This window comes from Schistocerca serialis, chromosome 2 (genome assembly GCF_023864345.2).
Source record: "Schistocerca serialis cubense isolate TAMUIC-IGC-003099 chromosome 2, iqSchSeri2.2, whole genome shotgun sequence".
Lineage (NCBI taxonomy): Eukaryota > Metazoa > Arthropoda > Insecta > Orthoptera > Acrididae > Schistocerca > Schistocerca serialis.
Genome location: NC_064639.1, coordinates 971,187,653 through 971,212,087, shown reverse-complemented (window position 1 = coordinate 971,212,087; position 24,435 = coordinate 971,187,653). Strand labels below are relative to the sequence as shown.

General features: G+C 40.6%; 1 protein-coding gene across 1 annotated transcript in view; it reads left to right on the top strand.

Annotated features, from left to right (window-relative positions):
• Window positions 1-839: 839 nt before the first annotated feature.
• The window catches only part of LOC126456558 (sialin-like), a 91,133-nt gene continuing 67,537 nt past the window's right edge, over window positions 840-24,435 (top strand). The window contains exons 1-2 of the mRNA XM_050092305.1: window positions 840-942; window positions 13,097-13,281. Coding sequence (XP_049948262.1) covers window positions 924-942; window positions 13,097-13,281 — 204 coding nt within the window. The 5' untranslated portion in view covers window positions 840-923. The remainder of the gene's footprint in view (window positions 943-13,096; window positions 13,282-24,435) is intronic.

Here is a 24,435-nt window from a genome sequence, read left to right as displayed (position 1 = left end):
GTGAATAAATAAACACGTTTTTGTCCACCACAGCAGCTAATATTTTATTCCACCATCGGTTACAATCATGTCATGATTATTTTCCGGAGGCGAGCTTGTGTCGCAGTATTGTATGTTGTCAAACGTACTGGTGTCAAACACAGTTCATTTCAAAACCTCAGTAACTAATAATTATAAAATATTACTTATGGAACATAAATAAGCGATGTCACGGCTATATTTCACCATAAATCCGGGCCCAAGGGAGAATGAGTGAGGGCTGTGCTAGCGCCTTTTGCGGATAATCAACGAACTAGTTTGGGATCGTCGCAGATATAGCGCCTCTTCCGGAATATATATTAACTAAATGGGATTTTATGGTATATCATTTGTCAAAAAATGCGGTAACTCTGTGATATGCAGTGAGACATTGTTACTTGGTTTATATCATACGGTTTTTTTCATAATTTGTAGTGGTTTCCGAGGTGGTGGTTATGTTGTGACGTAAGAGCACAGCTTAAATTTATGAGATTGAAACGAGCAATGACCTTTACAATCATCATTGTTGCACATGCTGGCATAACTTTTGGAATGTGTAGCGATTTCCTAGGTGGTGGTTAAGTAGGGACCTAAATGCAAAACATAATTAAAGATAAATTTTGTTAGCAACCACGGAAAGTAAGAAGAGTTACAATATCGAAAAGATGGATAAAAAATTTATTTGCATATCCGCTCCAAGGACTGTCCACGACGTCCGGTCCGAGATTTTTGAAGAGCGAAGGGAGTAAACTCCACCCATGCAAGTCCAACGCATTGAAGGTCTCTGGGAGAGTGGCAGCACAGGACAGTAATAAGTGGGAGTTGTACAAGCTGCGCATTTGTCAAGCAGTGCTGACATTACACATGTGCTTACTGATTCGTCGTGGCAGTACAATCACTTCGTAATGGCTATTGTACAGACAGGTACTGTATTTTTAGATCACCATTGTTGGCTGTGGCCGGACACAAAATGTTCATTACATGGAATCGAGCAACTTAGATACAGATCTAGGGAGCCCTCGAATAGGACGTTGTGAACAAATAGCATCTTATTGTTGTTATGGTCCTCTGTTCGAAGACTGGTGTGATGTAGTTCTTCACACTAGTCTAACTGAGCAAATCTCTTTATATCTGCGTTACTACGGTATTGGAATCGACATCTACATACACACTCTGCAAACCACAGTGAAGTACATGGCAAAGGACATTTACCTTAGTATGTCGACATTGTATTTGGGCTTTTCTCCGTTTTCCGTTCACGTACACGGCATGGAGCGCGGGAAGAATGACTGGGTAAATGGCTCCGTTTGCAGTGTAATTAGTCTAGCCATGTCTTCTCGACCCATGTGGGAGCGATAAGTAAGGGGTTGTAGTAAATTCGTAGAGTCGTCGATTACAGTTTGTTCGGCTCGAGAAACTTTCTAATAAGGCTTTTGCGAGATAGTTTGTGTCAATCTTCAAGTGTCTGCCAGTTCATTTCTTTCAGCATTTTCATGACGCTCTCCCGTGGGTCAAACAAAGGGGTAATTCTTCCTTGAATATCACCTCTTCGTCCTATTTGGTACAGGTCTCACACACTTCACTAGTATTCTAGGATGGGTTGCACGACTGTTTTCCAGTTCCCCAGTATTCGACCAGTAAAAGGCAATCTGTTATCTGCCCCTTTGTTAGGTTCCATTACATATCCTTACAAACTCTTGCATCCAGGTACCGATTCCAGCTGTGACTCATTGATATTGTAGTCATAAGATACTGTGTTTCATAGTTTTGTGAAAAGCACGGTTTTACGTTTCTCAACATTTAAAGTAAGTTGCAATTTTTGCACCGCTTTGAAATCTTATCGAAATCCATTTTCATCTGTTTAATTGTGTGTCATGCCTTGGTGTCCCTCTACAATGTTTGCCGTCCATACGCCCATCCTTTATAGAACTAGCCATTTCTTGATCCTCAGGATGTGCTCTGTCGCTTCTTTTAATCGATGTTTGCCAAGAATTTCGTTTTTCACCAAGTTGATTCAGTTCTTCCTCAGTAGTTATTTGATCCAGCATCTAGTCTTCAGCCATCTTCTCTAGCACCACATTTCAAAAGCTTTTCGTTTATTTTACTTGGCTACATTCCACAGAAATACCCGCAGGAAGTCGGAAGGACGACGCTTCAATCCCGCGTCCGGCCATCCTGATTTAGGTTTTCCGTGATTTCCCTAAATCACTCCAGGCAAATGCCGGGATGGTTCCTCTGAAAGGGCACGGCCGACTTCCTTCCCCATCCTTCCCTAATCCGATGAGACCGATGACCACGCTGTCTGGTCTCCTTCCCCAAACCAACCAACCAACCTGCAGGAAAAACATCATAACACCTAAATTTTTGTTTTATGTTAACAAACTTCTCTTTTTCAGAAAAAAATTGTCTTGCTATTGCCAGCCACATTGTCATTTAGCTGCCTAAGTGTCTCATTTCCTAATCAAAATTCTCACCATCATCTGATTTAATTAGACTACACTCCAGTCCATTCCATTACCTTTATTTTACTTTTGTTGATGTTTATCATCTAATCTCTTTTCGAGACACTGTCGATTCCATTCTACAGTTATTCCAAATTATATGCATAATGTTGTTCGTATTTATATATTATGCCACTGTTTATTTTCTTATAAGTCACGTAACAATGACATTTGCCATCTTATGTAATCAGTCAGTGTCTCTTGTTGCCAATTGTAATTCTTATTTTGCATATTTTTCTTAAACTACAATTTTTGGCATTCTGTGTGACAGGTGTTGTGATTTGTAGTTAAAGATATACTTCTCTACATTTCAGTATCATAGGTATGTATGTGACACATGACCATGACTTTTAATTGGTTCTGCGTGTCTGCTAAAGTTTGATCCAGATCCTACATCTGAGAACTTACTTGTACACTTTTATGCATTAATTGCAGAGAGAAAACAAGATTTTTTTAAAATGTTGCATGAATAAATTCTTCCCCAGTAATTTTCATGTATCTAAGTCTTTGCCTACATTCTGAGAATTAAATTGTAAAAAAATGGGATAGTGCTTTGAAAGCCACACATGTTTACTTAATTATTAGATGCACACAGAATCAGTTTAATGAGCAGAAGATAGGGAGATGAAGTGCATTACTTGGGCTTGGTTTGCCAGCTTCATTGAAGAATTATTGCAGAAAGAAATTAAAATTTAGTACTGTAGTGTGAATGAAAGCCTCCCCAGTAATTTTCAGACATCAATGTCTGTGCCAGTATTCTAAGAAACAAATTTTTAAAAAATAAATAAAGCAAATCTTCTTTATTAAATTCATTAGCAAGACTGAAAGTTATTAAATTAATTTTTATACCTGTAGTGAATCATAAACGGACAATACATTCAGTGTTGGCAAAACTGTGAGCTCGCTCAAGGAAGACATCCAGAAAGGTGTCAACACTAGCCAGCAGACAACACATTTTAGTGTTTCTTCAGTTTGAACTTGTAATCCTGCCTTTGAAAAGCAGTATGCTACCTAGTACACCTTCCAAGCTTGCCTCACAACCAACTGAAAGTTTAAAGTAACGTAAAATGTTTATCATTTCACATAATACTTTCAAACACTGTTCTTCTTCTTTTCTGGAAAACCCAACTCCCAAAGCTCTGCAGTGTATGATACTAGCACATAAGCCTTTTTCTCAGTTCAGTGTCCCTCTCATTATAGACAGATACTGAGTCTGCTTCCTCAGGTTGGCATATAATAAGTTCCAGTACAAAAAATGGATACCAAACGTACTCGCTGTGGTCCCAGTGTAAGCTGATAGTGTGTGTAGTGTTACGTTAGAAAATAATGTGGTGGGAAATTAATGAACAATGTAGCACTAGTCATTTAGATTATTAAAGAACTTATTTACGAAACAGGTTTGTACACTAGGAATAAACCGAATAAAGTAGCACTGTTTAAAAGGAACTGGGCTTGTATTCAGAAGGATGGAGACACCAATCTCCATCCACCATCCTGATTTTGGTTTCCTGTGATGTGTCTAAATTACTTAAGGTAGGCCTAATGCCAGGATGGTTCCTATTACATGGCTGTGGCCAGCTACCTGTCCCATCATTTTAGAGCTGGATCTTTAAGTTTGTAAATGCTAATATACATGAATGATTTTACTTTTTTTGTTCATAAGCTGTAGTAACATACATGTCCATTACCCTTGTAAAAATGATCCGTGTATATAATGACATAGAACTACTACTACTTTTAATACAGCTAGTATTACTACTACTACTACCACCAAATCGTTGTTTCAATTCGCAACTCAGGATTTGTTATGACTGCAGTCATTTTGAAATACTGTCTTGTGAAGGCAGACAATAATATGGATGTTGCAGTTTGCAACAGTTAATTACCCATGTGAAAATCAGTTGATATTGTTAATTGCCTTCTGCATGTCATCACTCGTTATCTGCATGCATCCCATCATGAAAGAAATTGTTTGGAAGTATGCACAATATAACTTACATTTTAATTGGAGTGGAACATCTTGCTGCCCTTCAGAGATCAAGAAATACAAAAAGCTGAGGTTACAAAATTCCTGGGTGCTTATATAGACAGAAAATGTAACTGGTCAGCACACATTCTTCATCTTTATAAAACACCTAGCTCAGCAATATTTGCACTTCGGGTTATTGCTTCAGTGGCTGAAGTAGACACCATTAAGGCTTTGTACTTCGCCTATTTTCGTTCATTAATGTCATATGCTATTATATTCTGGGGCAAACAACCTCTCGCAAAGAAAATTTTCACTGCACAAAAAAAAAGCTGTTACAATAATGAGTGGTGTCCATCACGGGCACTCTTGCAGGCACTTGTTTCAAATGATGGGGATCCTTACCACCTTCTCACAATATATCTTTTCCTCGTTGACCTTTGTTTATAAAAACCCTTCTGTCTACAAAGATAACCGCCAATTTCATGACTATAATACAAGAACCAATAACAGTCTGGACGTTGAACTGAAAAGTCTCACTATGTTTCAAAAAGAAACTTGTTACTCCAGCATTAAGCTATTTAATGCTCTTCCACCACACATCAAATGCCTTCACAAAAGATTTCCAGCATTCAAACTCTCAAGGAGTGCCTGATAGAGAACTCTTTTTATACAGTTGATGAATATGTGAAAGAAAATGATTATAATCAATAAATTTGCAAGTGTTGTTAACTTAGTAATTAATTTTATTTTGAGTACTATCATAGGCATATCACAATTATTTATTGGTATTCCTGTATTTCCTTTGGAATATTTAGTTTATCTTGACTCCTTTATATATTACATGTCCTTAACATGTGAAACAAAAATGTTCTGTTAAGTGAATGTGCTGTTGTTTAGCTGATACCTTATTTACATTATATCTTTTATTTATGTAAGACATATTCAAACTGTGTACAATCTGACACATTCCATATTAGAAATATGTTACTCATCCCTAACATGTGAAACACAATTTTCTGTTAATTGATTGTGCTGTTGTTTAGTTGATTTTTATTTACATTGTATCTTTTTATTGTATTTATACAAGTTGTATTTGAACTATGTAGAATCTGACACATTCCATATCGTTGCAATTCACTCGCTACAGGGATGCAGAACATGAAATGAAATAAAATAAAAATTTCAGTGAGGGCTCCAAACATATAGAAACTGCCTAGATCTGATAGATATGGTAGATGTGATAGAAACAAGGTTTCGGAATGCATGGCATGTGAAGTCTTGTATGTAACAGAATACCTGCAAACAGTAATCTATAGCATTCATCCGCAGCTGTAATACTTAGTACATTAATTAAAGATAGATAGGGGAGAAAGGAATGGAAAGGGGTGTTAAGTATCAGTGTCTGCTGCATTGGGACTTTATGCGGAATCAGCACCTGATAAATGAAAATGTGTGCTGGGCCATGATTCAAACTTGGGATCTCCTGCTTACCAGGCAATTGTGTTAACCACTGTGCCACCTGGACACAACGTTTATCACAACTGTGCGGACTGCCTTGGTACGCCCCTCAGCCAACCCATACTCCCACCTAGCACCACCTATCCACAATCTCCATCTATGTCCTCCATGTTCGCTACTTTGAGATTCCCACAGAGGGTCAAATGAAATTGTGCATCCACTCAGGAAATGGTGGATTCATTGCCCTTAAATTATATCAATGTGTGGTGTCCATTCTTTCATGCAGACAATTTACAAATTATATGAATTTGTTGAGTCTGTTCTTTCAGACATGCCTGAAAGAAAGGACACCTTGCATTCATGTAATTGATTTGCCTCAATGGACTATGAATCCACCACCTCCGGTGCTGATGCACAGTTTTGTTTGATCTCCTGTGGGAATCTCAAAGTAGTGAACATGGAGGACATAGATGGGGTTTTGTGGATTGGTGGTGCTAGGTGGCAGTATGGGTTGGCCGAGGGGCGTACGGAGATAGTCCGTGCAATTGTGATTAACACTGTGTTTGGGTGGTGCAATGGTTAATGCAACTGCCTAATAAACAGGACACCCCGAGTTCGAATCCCGGTTCGGCAGACATTTTCCCCATCACCGCTGATTTAGCATGAAGTCCCAATGCAGCTGACATCAATAGTTTCTTCCCTTTCCATTCCTTTTCTCCTATCCACCTCCAATTTACATAATATGTATCACAGATGTGAATTCCGCATTGTGTATGTCATTTTGGACATGTCCAAAAGAACAGACACAACGCGTTCATATAACTGATTCATCATGACAGTCAATAGAAATGAATCCACCACCACCAGCTTAGAGAGGAAGCCTTCTTGGTTACCCAAGCCTGCCAACCCAAAGTTTGGTACAGATTTATTGATGACATCGTCATGATCTGGACTCACAGTGAAGAAGAACTCCAGAATTTCCTCTCCAACCTCAACTCCTTTGGTTCCATCAGATTCACCTGGTCCTACTCCAAATTCCATGCCACTTTCCTTGACGTTGACCTCCATCTGTCCAATGGCCAGCTTCACACATCCGTCCACATCAAACCCACCAACAAGCAACAGTACCTCCATTATGACAGCTGCCACCCATTCCATATCAAACGGTCCCTTCCCTACAGCCTAGGCCTTCGTGGAAAACGAATCTGCTCCAGTCCTGAATCCCTGAACCATTACACCAACAACCTGAAAACAGCTTTCGCATCCTGCAACTACCCTCCCGACCTGGTACAGAAGCAAATAACCAGAGCCACTTCCTCATCCCCTCAAACCCAGAACCTCTCACAGAAGAACCCCAAAAGTGCCCCACTTGTGACAGGATACTTCCCGGGACTGGATCAGACTCTGAATGTGGCTCTCCAGCAGGGATACGACTTCCTCAAATCCTGCCCCGAAATGAGATCCATCCTTCATGAAATCCTCCCCACTCCACCAAGAGTGTCTTTCCGCCGTTCACCTAACCTTCGTAACCTCTTGGTTCATCCCTATGAAATCCCCAAACCACCTTCCCTACCCTCTGGCTCCCACCACTGTAACCGCCCCCGGTGTAAAACCTGTCCCATGCACCCTCCCACCACCACCTATTCCAGTCCTGTAACCCGGAAGGTGTACACGATCAAAGGCAGAGCCACGTGTGAAAGCACCCACGTGATTTACCAACTGACCTGCCTACACTGTGACGCTTTCTATGTGGGAATGACCAGCAACAATCTGTCCATTCACATGAATGGACACAGGCAGACAGTGTTTGTTGGTAATGAGGATCACCCTGTGGCTAAACATGCCTTGGTGCACGGCCAGCACATCTTGGCACAGTGTTAAACCGTCCGGGTTATCTGGATACTTCCGACTAACACCAACCTATCCAAACTCCGGAGATGGGAACTTGCCCTTCAAGATATCTTCTCTTCCCGTTATCCACCAGGCCTCAATCTCCGCTAATTTCAAGTTGCCGCCACTCATACCTCACCTGTCATTCAACATCATCTTTGCCTCTGCACTTCCGCCTCGACTGACATCTCTGCCCAAACTCTTTGCCTTTAAATATGTCTGCTTGTGTCTGTATATGTGTGGATGGATATGTGTGTGTGTGCGAGTGTATACCTGTCCTTTTTTCCCAGATAAAACTGTGACAGGCCCGAAGCAATGTTGTTGTGTCAGATGTAAATGCATCAACATTCTCTGTTGTTGTTGTGGTCCTCAATCCGAAGACTCATTCGATGCAGCTCTGCATGCTAATCTATCCTGTGTCAGCCCCTTCATCTCTGCATAACTACTGCAGTCTACACCCATTTAAATCTACTTGCTTCTGTAAGGCATTGGTATCCCTCCAGGAATTTTACCCCCACACTTCCCTCCATTACCAATTCGATGATTCCTTGCTACATCTAGATGAGTTCTGTCAACTTTCTTCTTTTAGTAAAGTTGTGCCATACATTTTCTTTCTAGCTGTTGAATTCAGTACCTCCTCTTTTTTTTATGTTCCTATTCAATGTTCAACATTCTCCTGTAACAGTACATTTCAGACCTACTCTCATCTTCTGTGAACTGTTTATCAGAAAAGATCCTCCTAACATGTAAATTTGTATTTGGTGTTAACAGAGTTCTCTTTCTCAGAAATGTTTCTCTTCCTATTGTCAATCTGCACCTTAAAGCCTGTGTACTTTTGCCATTTTCAGGTATTATGTTGACTAAATACACCATGTGATCAAAAGTATCTGGACACCCGGCTGAAAAGTTCGTGACACCCTCCATCAGTAATGCTGGAATTCAGTATGGTGTTGGCCCAGCCTTAGCCTTGATGACAGTTTCCACTCTCACAGGCATATGTTCAATCAGGCGCTGAAAGGTTTCTTGGGGAATGGCAGCCCATTCTTCACAGAGTGCTGCACTGAGGAGAAGTGTCAATGTCGGTCAGTGAGGCCTGGCACGAAGTTGGTGTTCCAAAACATCCCAAAGGTATTTTAAAAGATTCAGGTCAGGACTCTGTGCTGGCCAGTCCAGTACAGGGATGTTATTGTCATGCAACCACTCCGCCACAGGCCATTCATAATGAACAGGTGCTCGTTGGTGTTAGATGCAATCCCTGTCCCCAAATTTCTCTCAACAGTAGGAAGCAGGAAGGTGCTTAAAACATCAATGTAGGCCTGTGCTGTGATAGTGGCATGCAAAACAACAAAGGGTGCAAGCCGCCTCCTTAAAAAACATGACCACACCATAACACCACCACCTCCGAATTTTACTGTTGGCACTACATTTGCTGGCAGATGACATTCAGCGGGCATTCGCCATACCCACACACTACCATTGGATCACCACATTGTGTACCATGATACGTCACTCCACACAACATTTTTCCACTGTTCAATCGTCCAATATTTACGCTCCTTACACCAAGCGAGGAGTTGTTTGGCATTTACCAGCGTGATGTGAGGCTTATGAGCAGCCGCTCGACCGTGAACTCCAAGTTTTCTCATGTGCCGCCTAACTGTCATAGTACTTGCAGTGGATCCTGATACAGTTTGGAATTCCTGTGTGATGGTCTGGATAGATGTCTGTCTATTACACACTATGACCCTCTTCAAATGTCGGCAGTCTTTGTCAGTCAACAGACGAGGTCGGCCTGTACACTTTTGTGTCCCTTCACATTTCCTCCTCACTATCACATCGGAAACAGTGGATCTAGGAATGTTTAGCAGTGTGGAAATCTCGAGTACAGACATATGACACAAGTGAGACCCAATCACCTGACCACATACGATGTCCGTGATTTCCGCGGAGAGCCCCATTCTGCTCTCTCACGATGTCTAATGAATACTGAGGTTGCTGATATGGAGTACCTGGCAGTAGTTGGCGGCACAATGCACCTGATACGAAAAATGTATGTTTTTGGGGGTTTCCAGGTACTTTTGATCACATAGTGTATCTCCTACTATCAGTGTCTTATTTTCTAATTTATTCCCTCAGCATCACCTGTTTTAATTTGGCTTCACTCCATTACCCTTGTTTTACCTCCATTGAAATTCAGGTTATCATCTTTTCTCAAGACAGTGTCCATTCTATTCAGCTTCTCTTCCAGGTCCTTTGCCATCTCTGATGGAATTATCACGTCATTGGCAAACCTCAAAGTTTAAATGTGTTCTGACTTAATTTTAATTTGCTTTCCAAAGTTGTCCTTGGTTTCTTTCACAGCTTGTGTGTCACTCCATTCTCAACTTCTCTGTCCCCTCCATGCCCTTTGACTATGGTGTGGTTTCCAAATAAGTTATACATAAATGTTCACACACTGTATTTTATCCTTGCTACCTTCAGAATTTCAAAGGGTGTGTTGCAGTCAACACTATAAAAATTTTTCTCCAAATCTACAAATGTCACAAACTCAGGCCTGCTCTTCCTCACCCTTTCTTCTAAGATAAGTTGTAAGGTAAGTATAATTGCCTTGTGTGTCCTCCATTTCTCTGAAACTCAAACTGATTTTCCACAAGGTTTTTCTATTTTTCTCTAAATCCTGTATTCTTTCAGACCAATTGTATGAAGTTCCTCCTGCCGTCAATCAGTGTATGAGCTCATGTTTGCTGCTGAAGAGGTGGCTAGTTGATAAGTATTACCCATGAATTTTCAATGCCCTGTTGCATTATTGGATTACATTTCTGGACACAGGTGCCTGTCCTTAGTTGATTCCTCAAGACACCCTCTACAACTCCCTGAAGCTTGTCAGCATCATTTTGGTGCAACATGCATAAATATTGATTATTAACCTTTTAGTAAAGTAATCTTTGAAAGAGACGCCGTTTTCATCACAAAAGATGGTCAACTTAATCTGCTCTGCTGTTGATTGTCTTAGAACTGTTTTGGTTTGAGTAATGAAGACTGGCCTTTAACTCATCATGTTTGGTTGATGGTTGTGTTCCTAGTGAAGATTCTTGCATGCAGAGGAATCACTTTCTGATCCAGTGCAAACAAAAGTTGTTCACCATATCAACACACTCCGGAGTTAGCTATTGGGGCACCCAGCACTTTGTGATATTGGTGCACATCATACACAGTGTGGTGTACTGAAACATGCCTAATGTTTACAGTTCCTACAGTGAAGCCCAGTTTTAGTAGCTTCAGTAACTGAAATGTTTTGTGGAAGCACAATGCTACATACCTGACCTGGACAATTAGAATCACCCATGGATGTCAGATCATTTTTAAACTTACAACCTCATTCTTAGATTTTCTACTGTGCATCACCATACTGGACCTTCATTTTGCACTTAATTTTAATATGTTTCACATTTTCTGTGTGCTGAAACCAAATAGCAGAACACTGATGCAAGTTACTGTTGGGGAGACCATACTCACTCTACTGATGAATCAGTATTTGTGCTTCCACTCAATGTGCCACGTAATGAACATCTGGCACACTGTTAGGAACATGCTTAATCCACTGACAGGTCACAGACATTATTTTTCTCTTTTTTATTGCATGTTTACCATTTTTATTTGATTCTTTGTCGTACTTAATTCAGCAGAATATTACTGGAAGATTTGAATCCTAGTGTATGGGACACCAGTGTTTTATTCAAGCTGAATTGACAGCCCACATTGTGACAGTTCCTGTAACAATGCAAGCAGCATATTGTGCTCTTTGATCATTTTATTGCAAGTAATTTGGAGTTGGATGCCAATTATAAAGTCATAGTGGTGTGGGGCATGAGCAGGGCTACAGTTAAGAGGCAGCAAGTGCTCACTTCCACAGGTAGTTGTGCACAAGTGTCATCTGTTGCAACAGATGGTCAGGTATTGGAGAATAATGGAGTGAGGACAGGTCATCCTTGTGTGGAGATCTGCTTGCAGTTCGAATGACAGAATGCAATGGTCACAAATCTTTACCAATGGATCTATATTTGCGACTACATACATACTCTCCAAGCCACTGTACTATGCATTGTGGAGGGTACCACATTCCACTACTAGTCATTTTCTTTCCTATTCCACTCGTAAATAAAACAGGGAGAAACAACTGGCTTTAGCTTCCATATAAGCACTAATTTCTCCCATCTTATCTTTGTGTCCTTACGTAAAGTGTACATTAGTGGGAGCAGAACCATTCTGCAGTTGGTCTCAAATCCTGGTTCTATAATAGTGCCTTGTCAGAAGAGCATTATCTTCCCTGTAGTAATTCCCACTTTGAGTTCATTTTTCAAATCTCATCATAAATTTGTATAATAATTATATTTCTGATTGCCAGGTATTCTAAAATTATAAGCTTTATAAGAGAATTGAAGCTGGCGTGAAGGCTGTTGAAAATCTAATACTGAATTTTAGATGCTGAAAAGTCAATTAGAGTTGGGGTTTAACTGGAGACACATTATGTGTCAGTTATGATGACCTTGTGATAATACTTTAATTTGGTGTGCCACTAGGTTGGTGAAAGCCTGAATTAAAAAGTTGGAATATGGGGATTACCGGTACGCCACATAATAAGTGATCTTTTTGAATATGTGGCACTGGGGCGATAATCAGTTTAGGTGAAGGAATGAGAGTTTCCTAAAAGTTTTCCAGTTCAAGAGGACAGTATATTTGGCTGCCTCAAATAAATAACAATTAATAGCATCCCTTTTTCATTTTTCATGACTATTGCACCTTAATATACCAGTAAAATAGTTAACCACACCAAAATAATGTTATTTTCAGTCAGTAAGCATTACATGTGCAAGAGAGAAAGAATAATAAGCAGAATGGTATATAGGTCACCAAGACTAGGCCAATGGCAGCTTGTAGTTTAGTTAACCTAAGTGCTACAAGCAAACAACAACTGTTTGTGTGAAATGTCCACTAGAAAAAAATCTGCATTGGTGTCAGTACAGCCTATGGCTGAAGTGGTCGGCCTGATTTATGACCGGCCACGGAGGTAGCATGCAGTACTTTAGTCTTTACATCTGGTTTTAAAGTTAGCTCTTTCAAAACACACTTGTTTTGCCTTAGCCCGTAGACTGCACAGAGGTGAAATACATGTCCAAATAATCTGCAGAGCCTTTGCAAAATATTTTGTGGGATGATGAATAATTACAAGAGTTTTGGACAGTATTGTGTACTTCTGCAGGACTGATGGTAGCAATCCCCACCCGCTACATTGTGTCTTTCATGGCGTTCATGGGGATCGCTGTGCAGTACACACTCAAGGTCAACCTGTCGGTAGCCATCGTGGCTATGGTCAAGACTGAGACGGCTTCCACCTCTCATATGATCACTGACGTGTATCCATACAGCAACGACACAGCATCACAGGTAAGTCCTAAAGTACTGCGAGTAAATCATGAAGTCATTGCTAAATTGTTTATCTAGTATCATAGTATTACACTACTGGCCATTAAAATTGCTACTCCACGAAGATGACGTGCTACAGACACGAAATTTAACCGACAGGAAGAAGATGCTGTGATATGCAAATGATTAGCTTTTCAGAGCATTCACACAAGGTTGGCGCCGGTGGCGACACCTACAATGTGCTGATATGAGGAAAGTTTCCAACCGATTTCTCATACACAAACAGCAGTTGACCGGCGTTGCCTGGTGAAACGTTGTTGTGATGCCTCGTGTAAGGAGGAGAAATGCGTACCATCACCTTTCCGACTTTGATAAAGGTCGGATTGTAGCAACAACCATCTGCACGAACAGTTCGACGACGTTTGCAGCAGCATGGACTATCAGCTCGAAGACCATGGTTGCGGTTACCCTTGATGCTGCATCACAGACAGGAGCACCTGCGATGCTGTACTCAATGACGAACCTGGGTGCACGAATGGCAAAACGTGATTTTTTCGGATGAATCCAGGTTCTGTTTACAGCATCATGATGGTTGCATCCATGTTTGGCAACATCGTGGTGAACGCACATTGGAAGTGTGTATTTGTCATCACCATACTGGCGTATCACCCGGCGTGATGGTATGGGGTGCCATTGGTTACACGTCTCGGTCACCTCTTGTTCGCATTGACGGCAATTTGAACAGTGGATGTTACATTTCAGATGTGTTACGACCCGTGTCTCTACCCTTCATTCGATCCCTGCGAAACCCTACATTTCAGCAGGATAATGCACGACCACATGTTGCATTTCCTGTACGGGCCTTTCTGGATACAGAAAATGTTCAACTGCTCCCCTGGCCAGCACATTCTCCAGATCTCTCACCAACTGAAAACGTCTGGTCAATGGTGGCCGAGCAACTGGCTCGTAAAAAGACGCCAGTCACTACTCTTGATGAATTGTGGCATCGTGTTGAAGCTGCATGGGCAGCTGTACCTGTACACGCCATCCAAGCTCTGTTTGACTCAATGTCCAGGCGTATCTAGGCCATTATTATGGCCAGAGGTGGTTGTTCTGGGTACTGATTTCTCAGGATCTATGCACCTAAACTGCATGAAAATGTAATCACATGTCAGTTCTCGTATAATATATTTGTCCAATGAATACCCGATTATCATCTGCATTTCTTCTTGGTGTAGCAATTTTAATGGCCAGTAGTGTAAAATACAATACACAAAAAAACTGTACTGAAGAATGGAAAGGAAAATGAAAAGTATGTTAGAAAGTCAGCAGGTTCATTATAGGAGAACAAGGGAAAGTTGAGAAGCCATTTTAGCACTCAGTTGATAACAGAGAACAGGTTCAGGAAGTACGAGGAAACACATTTTCAAGTCATATAACTTGAGAACATGTTTTCCATTTGTAAGTTGTGTGATATCATCTAAAAAGATAGAATGATAAGGTACTGACCTTCTTGGGTTATCAGCCGAGTGGCAGTGCCATCTTGAGTCAACATTTCAGTGAGTTTCTACTCATCATCTTGTGTCACATTCCTGTCAGAAATGAACTGTTAAAACTACTGGTATGTGACAGGAAGTATTGTTAGGAGGACCAATTGCATGCCTTCAGAAGAGAGGAGAGAGTTTCAGCCTTTGTTGTGGTGACGGGATCTGGGCTTCGAATCGATTGTGCTGGCTTTCCATTCCATCTGCTTCCTGCACTACTAACAGATGGGGCCTTCCTTGACAAATATATGCTAATGTGAAATGTAGCTGAAAACTTTAGGGTTGGAGCACAGAGTCAGACTGAGAAAGAATGGGGCTGAAAATTAAACATGCCTTTTAAATGGGCACTTCACCATTCGCCTTAAGTGGTTTGGGGTAATCGTGGAAAACTTACATGTAGATGGCCAGAGGGGAATCTGAATGGTAGTCTTCCTGGATTTGATTACAGTCATACAACTATACTACTTTGCCCAGTAAACCCTGCAGCAAAGGGCTAATGTTAAGGATTGCATGGTCTATGCAAGCTATAAAGACTGTCCATTCACACGTGAATAAGTTAGCACATTCTATCAGTGGTAAGTTCTACTGTTAACTGATGTAATATGGAAAATTGACAAATAATTCCCTGGTTTGAATACATTTTTCAGTGGGAGATTTAATATTTTCAAATAATGATGTTTGAGCTAAAGTACAATTTATTTAATTCCAAAAAGACAACAATCCAATAATAAATTTTTACTGATAAAGTATGAAACACAAGTACTGGTAAGTCCTTATGTTCAAAGGGGAAAATGCTTAGCACTAATTATATTATGCTAGCTTTGGAACTATTTGTTCCTTCCTCAGGGAGGAGAGAGGGATAGAATAGGAAAGGTTAAAAAGAAAAAGCTGGTCATTCAGATCACAGGAAGTGAGGGGTGCAGGATACACAAGGAATGAGAATGTATAAAAATCAAATAACAACAAAAATAATCAAACAACAATACCTACATTTTGACAGTTGCCACCCTTTCTATGTGAAACATTACCTCCCATACAGCCTTGACATTCAGTCAGACTTATTTGTTCGGATTCAGATTCTTTACAGAAATATACCACCACTCTCACCTCATCCTTCATTGGGCGTAATTATCCCAACAGCCTAGTTCAAAAGCAGATTTCCCAGGCCATCACATCTAATCCTGGTACTGCTGATCCCTTCAAAAAGCAACTTCAGAGCACACTACTTGTCACTCAGTCCTGGTCATGAATGTATTAATCAGCTACTTCAAGAAGGCTATGACTTTCTAAAATCATGCCCTGAAATGTGATCCATTCTGTCTTGGATTTTGCCCACCATACCTAGAATAGCAGTTCATTGCCATCCTAATCTCTGCAATATCCTTGTCAGACACTATGCTCCTTCTGCATCCATCTCTCCACCCTATGGCTCCTACCCATGTGTCCATCCCCCTTGCAAGACTTACCCTATGCACCCTCCTATCACCACCTTTTGCAACCCTATAACTGGCTAAACATATGCTATCAAATGGAGAGCCACCTGTGAAACGACATGTCATATATCAGCTGTTATATAAACACCATTTGGCCTTTTAGATCGGTAGGACTACCACCCAGTTATCAGTCAGGATGAATGGATATAGGCAGAAGGTGTATACCAGAAACACTCAATATCCTGTTGCAGAGCATGATCCACAACAAGACAGTCATGACCTCGATGCCTGTTTCGCCACACACACCGTTTGGATTCTTCTCCCAGATATCAGTATCTCAGAAGTTTGCAGGTGGGAACTAGCACCACAACATGTCCTTAGTTTTCGCCATTCATCTGACCTTAATTTGCATTAATTCCTTCCATCTCAGCATTTATTCACAGTAACTACTCCTTTCTTCACTCCAATTTAATTTTCTACATCGTTCATTTCCTGACCCGTCTATTTTTCACCATCTCATCTTCCACCTCTGTTACGTACAGTGCACTCAGCTTTTCACTCTTTTTAATTCATGCACTGTTTTATTAGTAATCTCTGTCTTGCATATTACCCTGTCTTCCACCTTTAAGCTCTCAGTATTTCAAATCTCTTCAGGTGCACTCCCCAACAATCAGTCTTTCCTTCTCATCTCATCTGGGAAGTCTTCCCTAACCCCTTGTTCCAAGTGACTTTTCTAAACTGTACCCGTTTCCTTAAATCTCTCCAGTCCTTCTCCTTCACCCCCCTCCCTTCTCCTTCAACTCTTCTGCGAGAAGAAGGAGCCACTGGCTCTGAAAGCTTGTAAAAGTTAAACATGTTTGTGTGTGTGTTCTCCTGCCGCTGCTTGGTGACTAGATTTTTTTTATCTACCCATTTACATTAAAAAATCAGATTAGTTTTTTTAAATCATAAATTGCAGCACTCTAACAAAAGGTTGGTGGAGAGTATCCATCATTATCAAAAAAGGTAATGGTACTGAATACTGATTCATAACAACAATATAAAAAAGGATAGATTGCTGCTCACTACATAGAGAAGGCATTGAGTTGCAGAGCGACACAGTGAAGAGACTGCTGAACATTTAAGCTAGCTTTCAGACAAAAACGTCCTTCTTCCAAAATAGAAAAAACACACACACATATGGCATCTGTTTCTGGCTGCTGTGGCCTGAGCAGTCTTTTCATTGTGTCTGTGTGTAATTTACCTATCTCTCGATGTGGTAGTAGTAGTAGTAGTAGCCATTTATTGATCTGTAAATCAGTTTTAAAAGGATTTTCTAGGTATTACAATTTAAGATCATTTATTCAAAATCAAATGATGAAAACCCCAGGTTATAACATCAATAATATTAGGAAAAGGGAAGATTGCTATTCATTGTAAAGGTGAAACTTTGAGTTGCAGACAGCCACAATGAAAAGACTGATACACATTTACATTTTGGCCAAAACCTTCAGAAAAGTAAACACAAACACACACACACACACACACACACACACACACACACACACACACACAGATATATTTTCACAGAATCAAGCAGAAGTCAAACACATATGACTGCCATCTCGGTCATGTTGAATTAAAGAAACAGTCTGGTGTGGGGTGGGAATGGGAAGGGACAGCGGCGTACGGCTGGAGGGAGAGAAGAGTGCAATCTGGCGGAGTGTGTAGGAACTAGATGGAGGCAAGACAAGACTGCCAGGTGCGGCTTCGGAAAACTGTAGGGCAGGGAAGAAGGGGAAGGGGGAGCAGAAAAGGGGAAACACAGACAGGTACATAGGCAGATAGTGACGCACAGTGAGGGAGGGCACAAGGACTTGAATAGGGAGGAGGTGATAGGATGGGGGCAGAAACTGTTGAGTGGAAGGTGAGTGGACAATAGGTTGATGCTGGCATTATTTTGGGCGTGGAGAAGGTGTTCTAACATAACTCCCCTCTGTGCAGTTTGGAAAAGCTGGTGGTGGAGGGGAGGATCAAGATGGCCCAGACAGCACTCTTCTCCCCTCCCCTCGCCCCCATCATACCCTGCTATCCCTCCCCCTTCCACACCCCACTCCAGATTGCTGCTTTTGTTCAACATGACAGTTGCATTCCAGTCCACGTCGCCGGCTATGGCAATTGTGTGTGCATGAGGTGTGTTTGCTCTTGTGAGGTGTGTTTGGTCTTCTGAATGTGTGTGTGTGTGTTTGTGTATGTATGTGTGTTTGTGTGTGTGTGGGCGTGTGTGTGCATGTTTCCTGAAGAAAGCTTTGGCTAAATCTATATCTTTTCATTGTGCCTGTGTGCAAGTCAACTTGTCATCTTTATAGTGAGCAGCAATCTGTCCTTCCCCTTAGATTATATATACCGGCCATTTATATACAATACAGGTCTAGTTTGACAAGGATGGGACAGGGAGTCATGTGTGGCCTTATGGTTGGAACCATCCTGGCATTTACGTAAACTCCATCTACAGACCTTGGTAGGCCCATCGGTACCAATTGAGTGCTATATCATCCTCCACCAGTGACATCATTGGCTGCATTATGTAGGGTCATGCAATCAATATTCTGCTCTCCCAACTGTAGTCAGTCTTTGTGACTGGTAGCCGCTACTACTTGGTCATATAGCTTCTCAGTTGGCATCACGAGGCTGAGTGCAGTCTGCTCCAATCCTCCCACAAAGAAAAAAATCCCCAGCAGTAGCAGGAATTGAAGCTGGGTCCTTGCGTAGCAGTCAGTTGCATAGACCACTCAGTTTTGGAGGTAGTTATGCCACCATTTGCCTGAATTAATTTAGGGAAACCACAGGAAACCTATCAGGTTGTCTAGAAGTATAGAATGTATTGTTTCACTGGTATTTTTTAACTGCCTTTTTAAATAAGCTTCATTTGACCTTTTTATGTCCTTGGGTAATTTGTTATACAGTTTTATTCTTCAGTAGAAAATGCTTTAAGTTTTATATTTATTCTTTCTTGCTAAATGTAAGTTCAGTCTTACTCATGTTCCTTGGTCATGGACAGAGCAGTTTGTGCTGTAATTATGAATGTTATTTTTGATGTGTACAACCCATCAGTAAATGTACTCATGTGGTATGGTTAAAATCCCCAGTGTTTTGAATCTTTACCATGAACTTGACTACTATTTCTGTTATTATTTTTATAGCCCTTTTCTGTAGTTTGAAAACTGTGTCCATATTTTGTGCATGTGCTCCCCAGAAAAGCATTCCAAAGCTGAGAAGTGAGTGTACATATGAATAGCATGTAACTAAAGGATACAAGTGCTTAGGAGTACAATGCCAACTGGGGTGCAATTTTGGGGTGTGTGGCTGTTCTTTATGAGTCTGAGGCTCTGAATCAGCTGATTTCTGCCAATCACTGCCATGTCATTCGTGGTAAAGTTTTAGCTGGTCAAAGTGCTACCAGGTGTGGCAACTGTAATTCTGCATTTACTAATGAGTTAAGCATATTATTTAGTAGAGATCTTCCAAGAGAGATGTGAACTTCCTAGTGATCCCCCATTTTACAGGCAGCTATTTTACTGCTGGTGCATAAACATGTGGGGGCAACTTCTAGTTTGAATAGTGAACATGTTTTGCATCTTTGTACCATCTTGAACAAAGTGCAACCAATAGATTCATGCTCTCTCTCATTCTTTGTAGACACGATGAACTGGGGCAGTCTGTCCCAGCCTGTATGGCTTTGATTCACATAATAAAACAGTGTTTTGAGAACAGAATTGTAGACATGCTCTACTTACCATTGGTTTTTGGATGGATTTCTTGATTTTTAATAACTTGCAAACCTGCATGAAAGGAGATGATAAGAAGTTGCTCACTTGACATGTTATGATGGCTTCAGGGCTTCCTTGCAGCAAAATAAGATGTGTCACGAAAGCTTTGTTGAGTGTTTCTGCACTCCTATCTGCTGGAGGCCCCATAATTCAGAAACTGTAAAAGTGGTCAATAATTGATAAAACATATTTATTGTTTTGAGATGAAATTAGGAATGGTCCCACAATGTCAAGAGCAACCATTTTAAAAGATTTAGTGGCTTCTGGAAGAGTTTGGAGGGGCATTTTTGGTTTTATGTATTTGGCTTTTTGTGCTCACGGTAAGCAGGACAATGCATAATTTTTAGCATCCTGCTTATGAGTACGCAGCCAGAACTCTGATACAATTCATGCAGTAGTTATCTTTTTACCACTGTGGCACAATCATGTGACTGCTGCATAATTCTTTCTCTTAGGGATTTCAGAATAACAAGCCGATAGCCTTGGGGTGTTTTATGACAAACGATTTTATCAGCAAAAGTCTGGGGGTGCAGCAGATTTCTTGCATTCTGCATCATCTTACTGCCTTGTCTCTGGACCAGAAATTACGACCTTGTCAGTCTGTACATACTGAACTTTTCAACTTAAGGCATCAGCATTTTGATGTAGCTTTGCTGGCTTGTGCCTTAGTGAGTAATCACACTCACTCATCTTAAGGGCCATCTAGTCAACTTGCTACTAGAGTCCTTTACGCTCAACAAACCACATTATGGTGGCATGATCAATTACAATGGTAAATTTTCTCCCCTACATGTAGCATTTAAAATAGTTCACTTCATACACTGGAGCTAATAGCGCCTTCTCTCTTGTCCTCTGTATTTAATTGCCTAGATGCATACCGAAAAGGGCATTCAAATTCTCTTTGTACTTGGCTAAGAACACAGCCGATTGAAAAATTGCTGACATCACAGGAGAGTATAAGTGATATCTCAAAATTAGGGTATGCCAAAACAGGTGATTGTGTTAGGATTTCTTTTAATTTGAGTATTGCTGTTCCACACTCAGGAGACCACATGATTATTACTCCTTTCTTTAACAATTTGGTAAGAGGTTTGGCAATAATGACATACTGTGGCACAAAATGATGATAATAGTTTGCTAAACTGAGAAATAACTGTAATTCTTTCACATTACAAAGACGGGATGGGACGGGGTCGTGGGAGGAGGGTGCAGCAGAAGTATTTTACTGCATCAGTTAACCATGGATTGAGTTGAACTTCATTGACCAAAATTATGTGGCCCAAATAATTTACATGTGGTTCTGGAAATTTGCATTTGATTTCATATGACATCCTCTTGTACTCATAATGCTGTGACGGTACTAAAATGTAGTTTTCTCATGATCTGCTGGGGTGAAGAGTATAAATGATAGGCATAATGCATATGTAATCTTGTGAAATATTAGCAATTTCCTATGCGGTCCAGTGTTTCATCCATTCTGAAGAGAGGATATGAGTCTGAAGTTGTTGCTTTATTCAAAGCTTACATGTCAACACATATTTGGTAAGTTTTTTCTCCAACTTGTGTCCATTTCAGGACAACAACATTAGGCAAAGACCAGAGACTGCATGATGGTTGTATTATCCCCAATTCCAACTGTTCTCTAATGCTCTCTTCAGCCACAGGTTGCAAATAATGTGGTATTATATATGATGTTCAAATGATCGGCCTAAAATCTCCAGTGGAAGTCTCATATTGCCTCAGATTTGTAACAGGCAAATCCTGATGTTCTTCAAAAACGGTACTAAATTAAACTTCCTGACAGATTAAAACTGTGTGCCGGTCCGAGACTCGAACTTGGGACCTTTGCCTTTCGCGGCCAAGTGCTCTACCATCTGATCTACCCAAGCGCGACTCATGACCTGTCCTCACAGCTGGGTCATTCCATGTCAAATGTCCCAGTTTAGAAGATGATCCTAGCTTGACCATCTTCAGTTTTGATGAAATTTGTACAAGATGTACTTGAGGGCCCCACATGAACTTATGCAAAGTTTCAGGCTCAACTGTAACTTGGTTGAGGTGCTAGAGCCATTTTCGTGAAGACTACTTTTACAGAGACCGAAAAGTCGTGAAGAAATCGTCAAGTTCGGCATTCCACTGTTCCTAATGTAAAAGAGCTAGACTCTTGCTTCTGAATATAGTGGTACAACTTTGTGTGCTCTACACACAAATGTTGCAAGTAGAGTTCAGAAAGCAATGCATTTGGCATAATGTCAGTTCAAAGTGGGCAACAAATCTTGTCGAAGAAATTTGCCCCATAGTTTAACGAGGCATAAGTAGTGGAGAAAGTGTGCTATGGAACTGGTCTTTTGCCAAACTACTGTCTGTCTGGGTGTTTAGTATATCACAAATTTTGGCCTGGCTTGTGTCTTTAATTACTGTGCTACCATCCTGTAAATTTGCCAAAAAACATGAATGTATCAAAATATACCAGTGTTCAAACCAAGCTCAAGACTGGTAACCCCATCGCCAGGGGGCCAAGCCCGATAACCATGCAAGGTCAGCCACTGGTGGGTTTCTTTACTGCTGCTTCCCAAGCCTGAAAGTGGGTGTCTAGCAGGTTCCCAAGCCAGAATGCGAATATCTAGCAGGTTCCCAAGTCTGAATGTTGGTATCTAGCAGGTTCCCAAGCCTTTTTTGGGTCTCTCTGTAGTTCCCAAGCCATAATACAGAATTCTTCAATTGTTAAATGATTTAAATTTTTTGCTGACGTCCAAAACTATTGCTTCCAGCAAACTGTATTATCGCCCCATCATTGAAGCAGCTGGGACTGGTATGACTGCAATTATCTGTTGTTCTGGGATCCAGTATGTGTCTTTTTCTAGTAGGCCAATGAAATGGTTGAGCAGCTCCATGAGGATGCATGAAATTAATCAAGGCATCTTTTTCTTCACATGAAACTCCACAGATATTTCCTATCATTTTCCATCGTAAATGCAAGCAACATACTGGCCAGGCTGTAGTTCATTAATGGCAACATGTTTCGTAGCAACTTTAGCATGTCAGTTAACATTTGCTATAAAGGGCAATGTATCATTTGATACTCTGTGAATCTTAAGTCGCTTTTCATGAATTGGCACAAAATGGTGATGGTCTCAGATTGACTGAAGTGTCTGATCCCACCTGTCGGCTTTGACCCATGACGTAAGGCTGTTGTGGTGTGTGACATCACGACAGCGCGGAATTTAGTTTGTGAGAGTGGCATGTTTGTAGGTGTCGTTTTGATGTGATCGGTGGTGGTCTCTGGTGGTGTGTTTATGTGTTGTGTGTTAGGTGATGTTTTAGGTTTAGTTTGCGTGTGTGGCGTCTTTACAGTTGGCGTATTGTTGCGGTCGGTGTTTCTCTCTGGTGATGTGTTTATGGGTAGTGTGTTATGTGGCGTATGGGGTTCATTTGCGTGGGAGCATTGCGCGTGTGTGGTATCGGTAGTGACTGTGCTTTCAGCAGAATACTTTTCAGTGAGTTAACAATTTTAGTTTTGTTATGCTGATGTTATTGCAGTTTTTTTTCTGTTCGTCATGTGTGAATTTTGGTAAATTGTTTGTTTATGTCTTTGGTAGGTATGGATATGACTGACGAGGTCAACAGTTTTCAGTTGTCGGCAATGATTGGGGACAGTGCATTGTCTCTAATAAAATTTCTTCAACTATTGAGATTTTTGGATGAAGTCGTGAAGTGTTCAGTGTGTCATGAGGGTCATTCCATGTCAAGTCACCCAGGCCTTGACACCAACCATGTCAGATTTTGATGAAACTTGGTACAGTTACTTCTTTTATCATCCTGAAAGCACTTGTAAAATTTTTTTGCTGTGTCTCTTTTAGTTTTTCTTTTATCAATTTTTAAAGTTTTTATATTTGACGTTGTTTCAGCAATCGGAAATCGTAACTTAAACGTGTCCTCACAACTAAAAAAATTTGTATATTAAAGAATTCTCAAGATATCAGTATGAAATTTTGGAATAAGTTTGTGTATTATATCTAAATGTTAAAAAAAATTACCATAAAGATACGTTAAAATCTTCCAAATGAAAAAAAAATTTACAAGGGTTTTTTTATATATATATATATATATATATATATATATATATATATATATATATATATATATATATATATATATATATATATAAAAAAACAAAGATGATGTGACTTACCATACGAAAGCGCTGGCAGGTTGATAGAAACACAAACAGACACATACATACACACAAAATTCAAGCTTTCGCAACAAACTGTTGCCTCATCAGGAAAGAGGGAAGGAGAGGGAAAGACGAAAGGAAGTGGGTTTTAAGGGAGAGGGTAAGGAGTCATTCCAATCCCGGGAGCGGAAAGACTTACCTTAGGGGGAAAA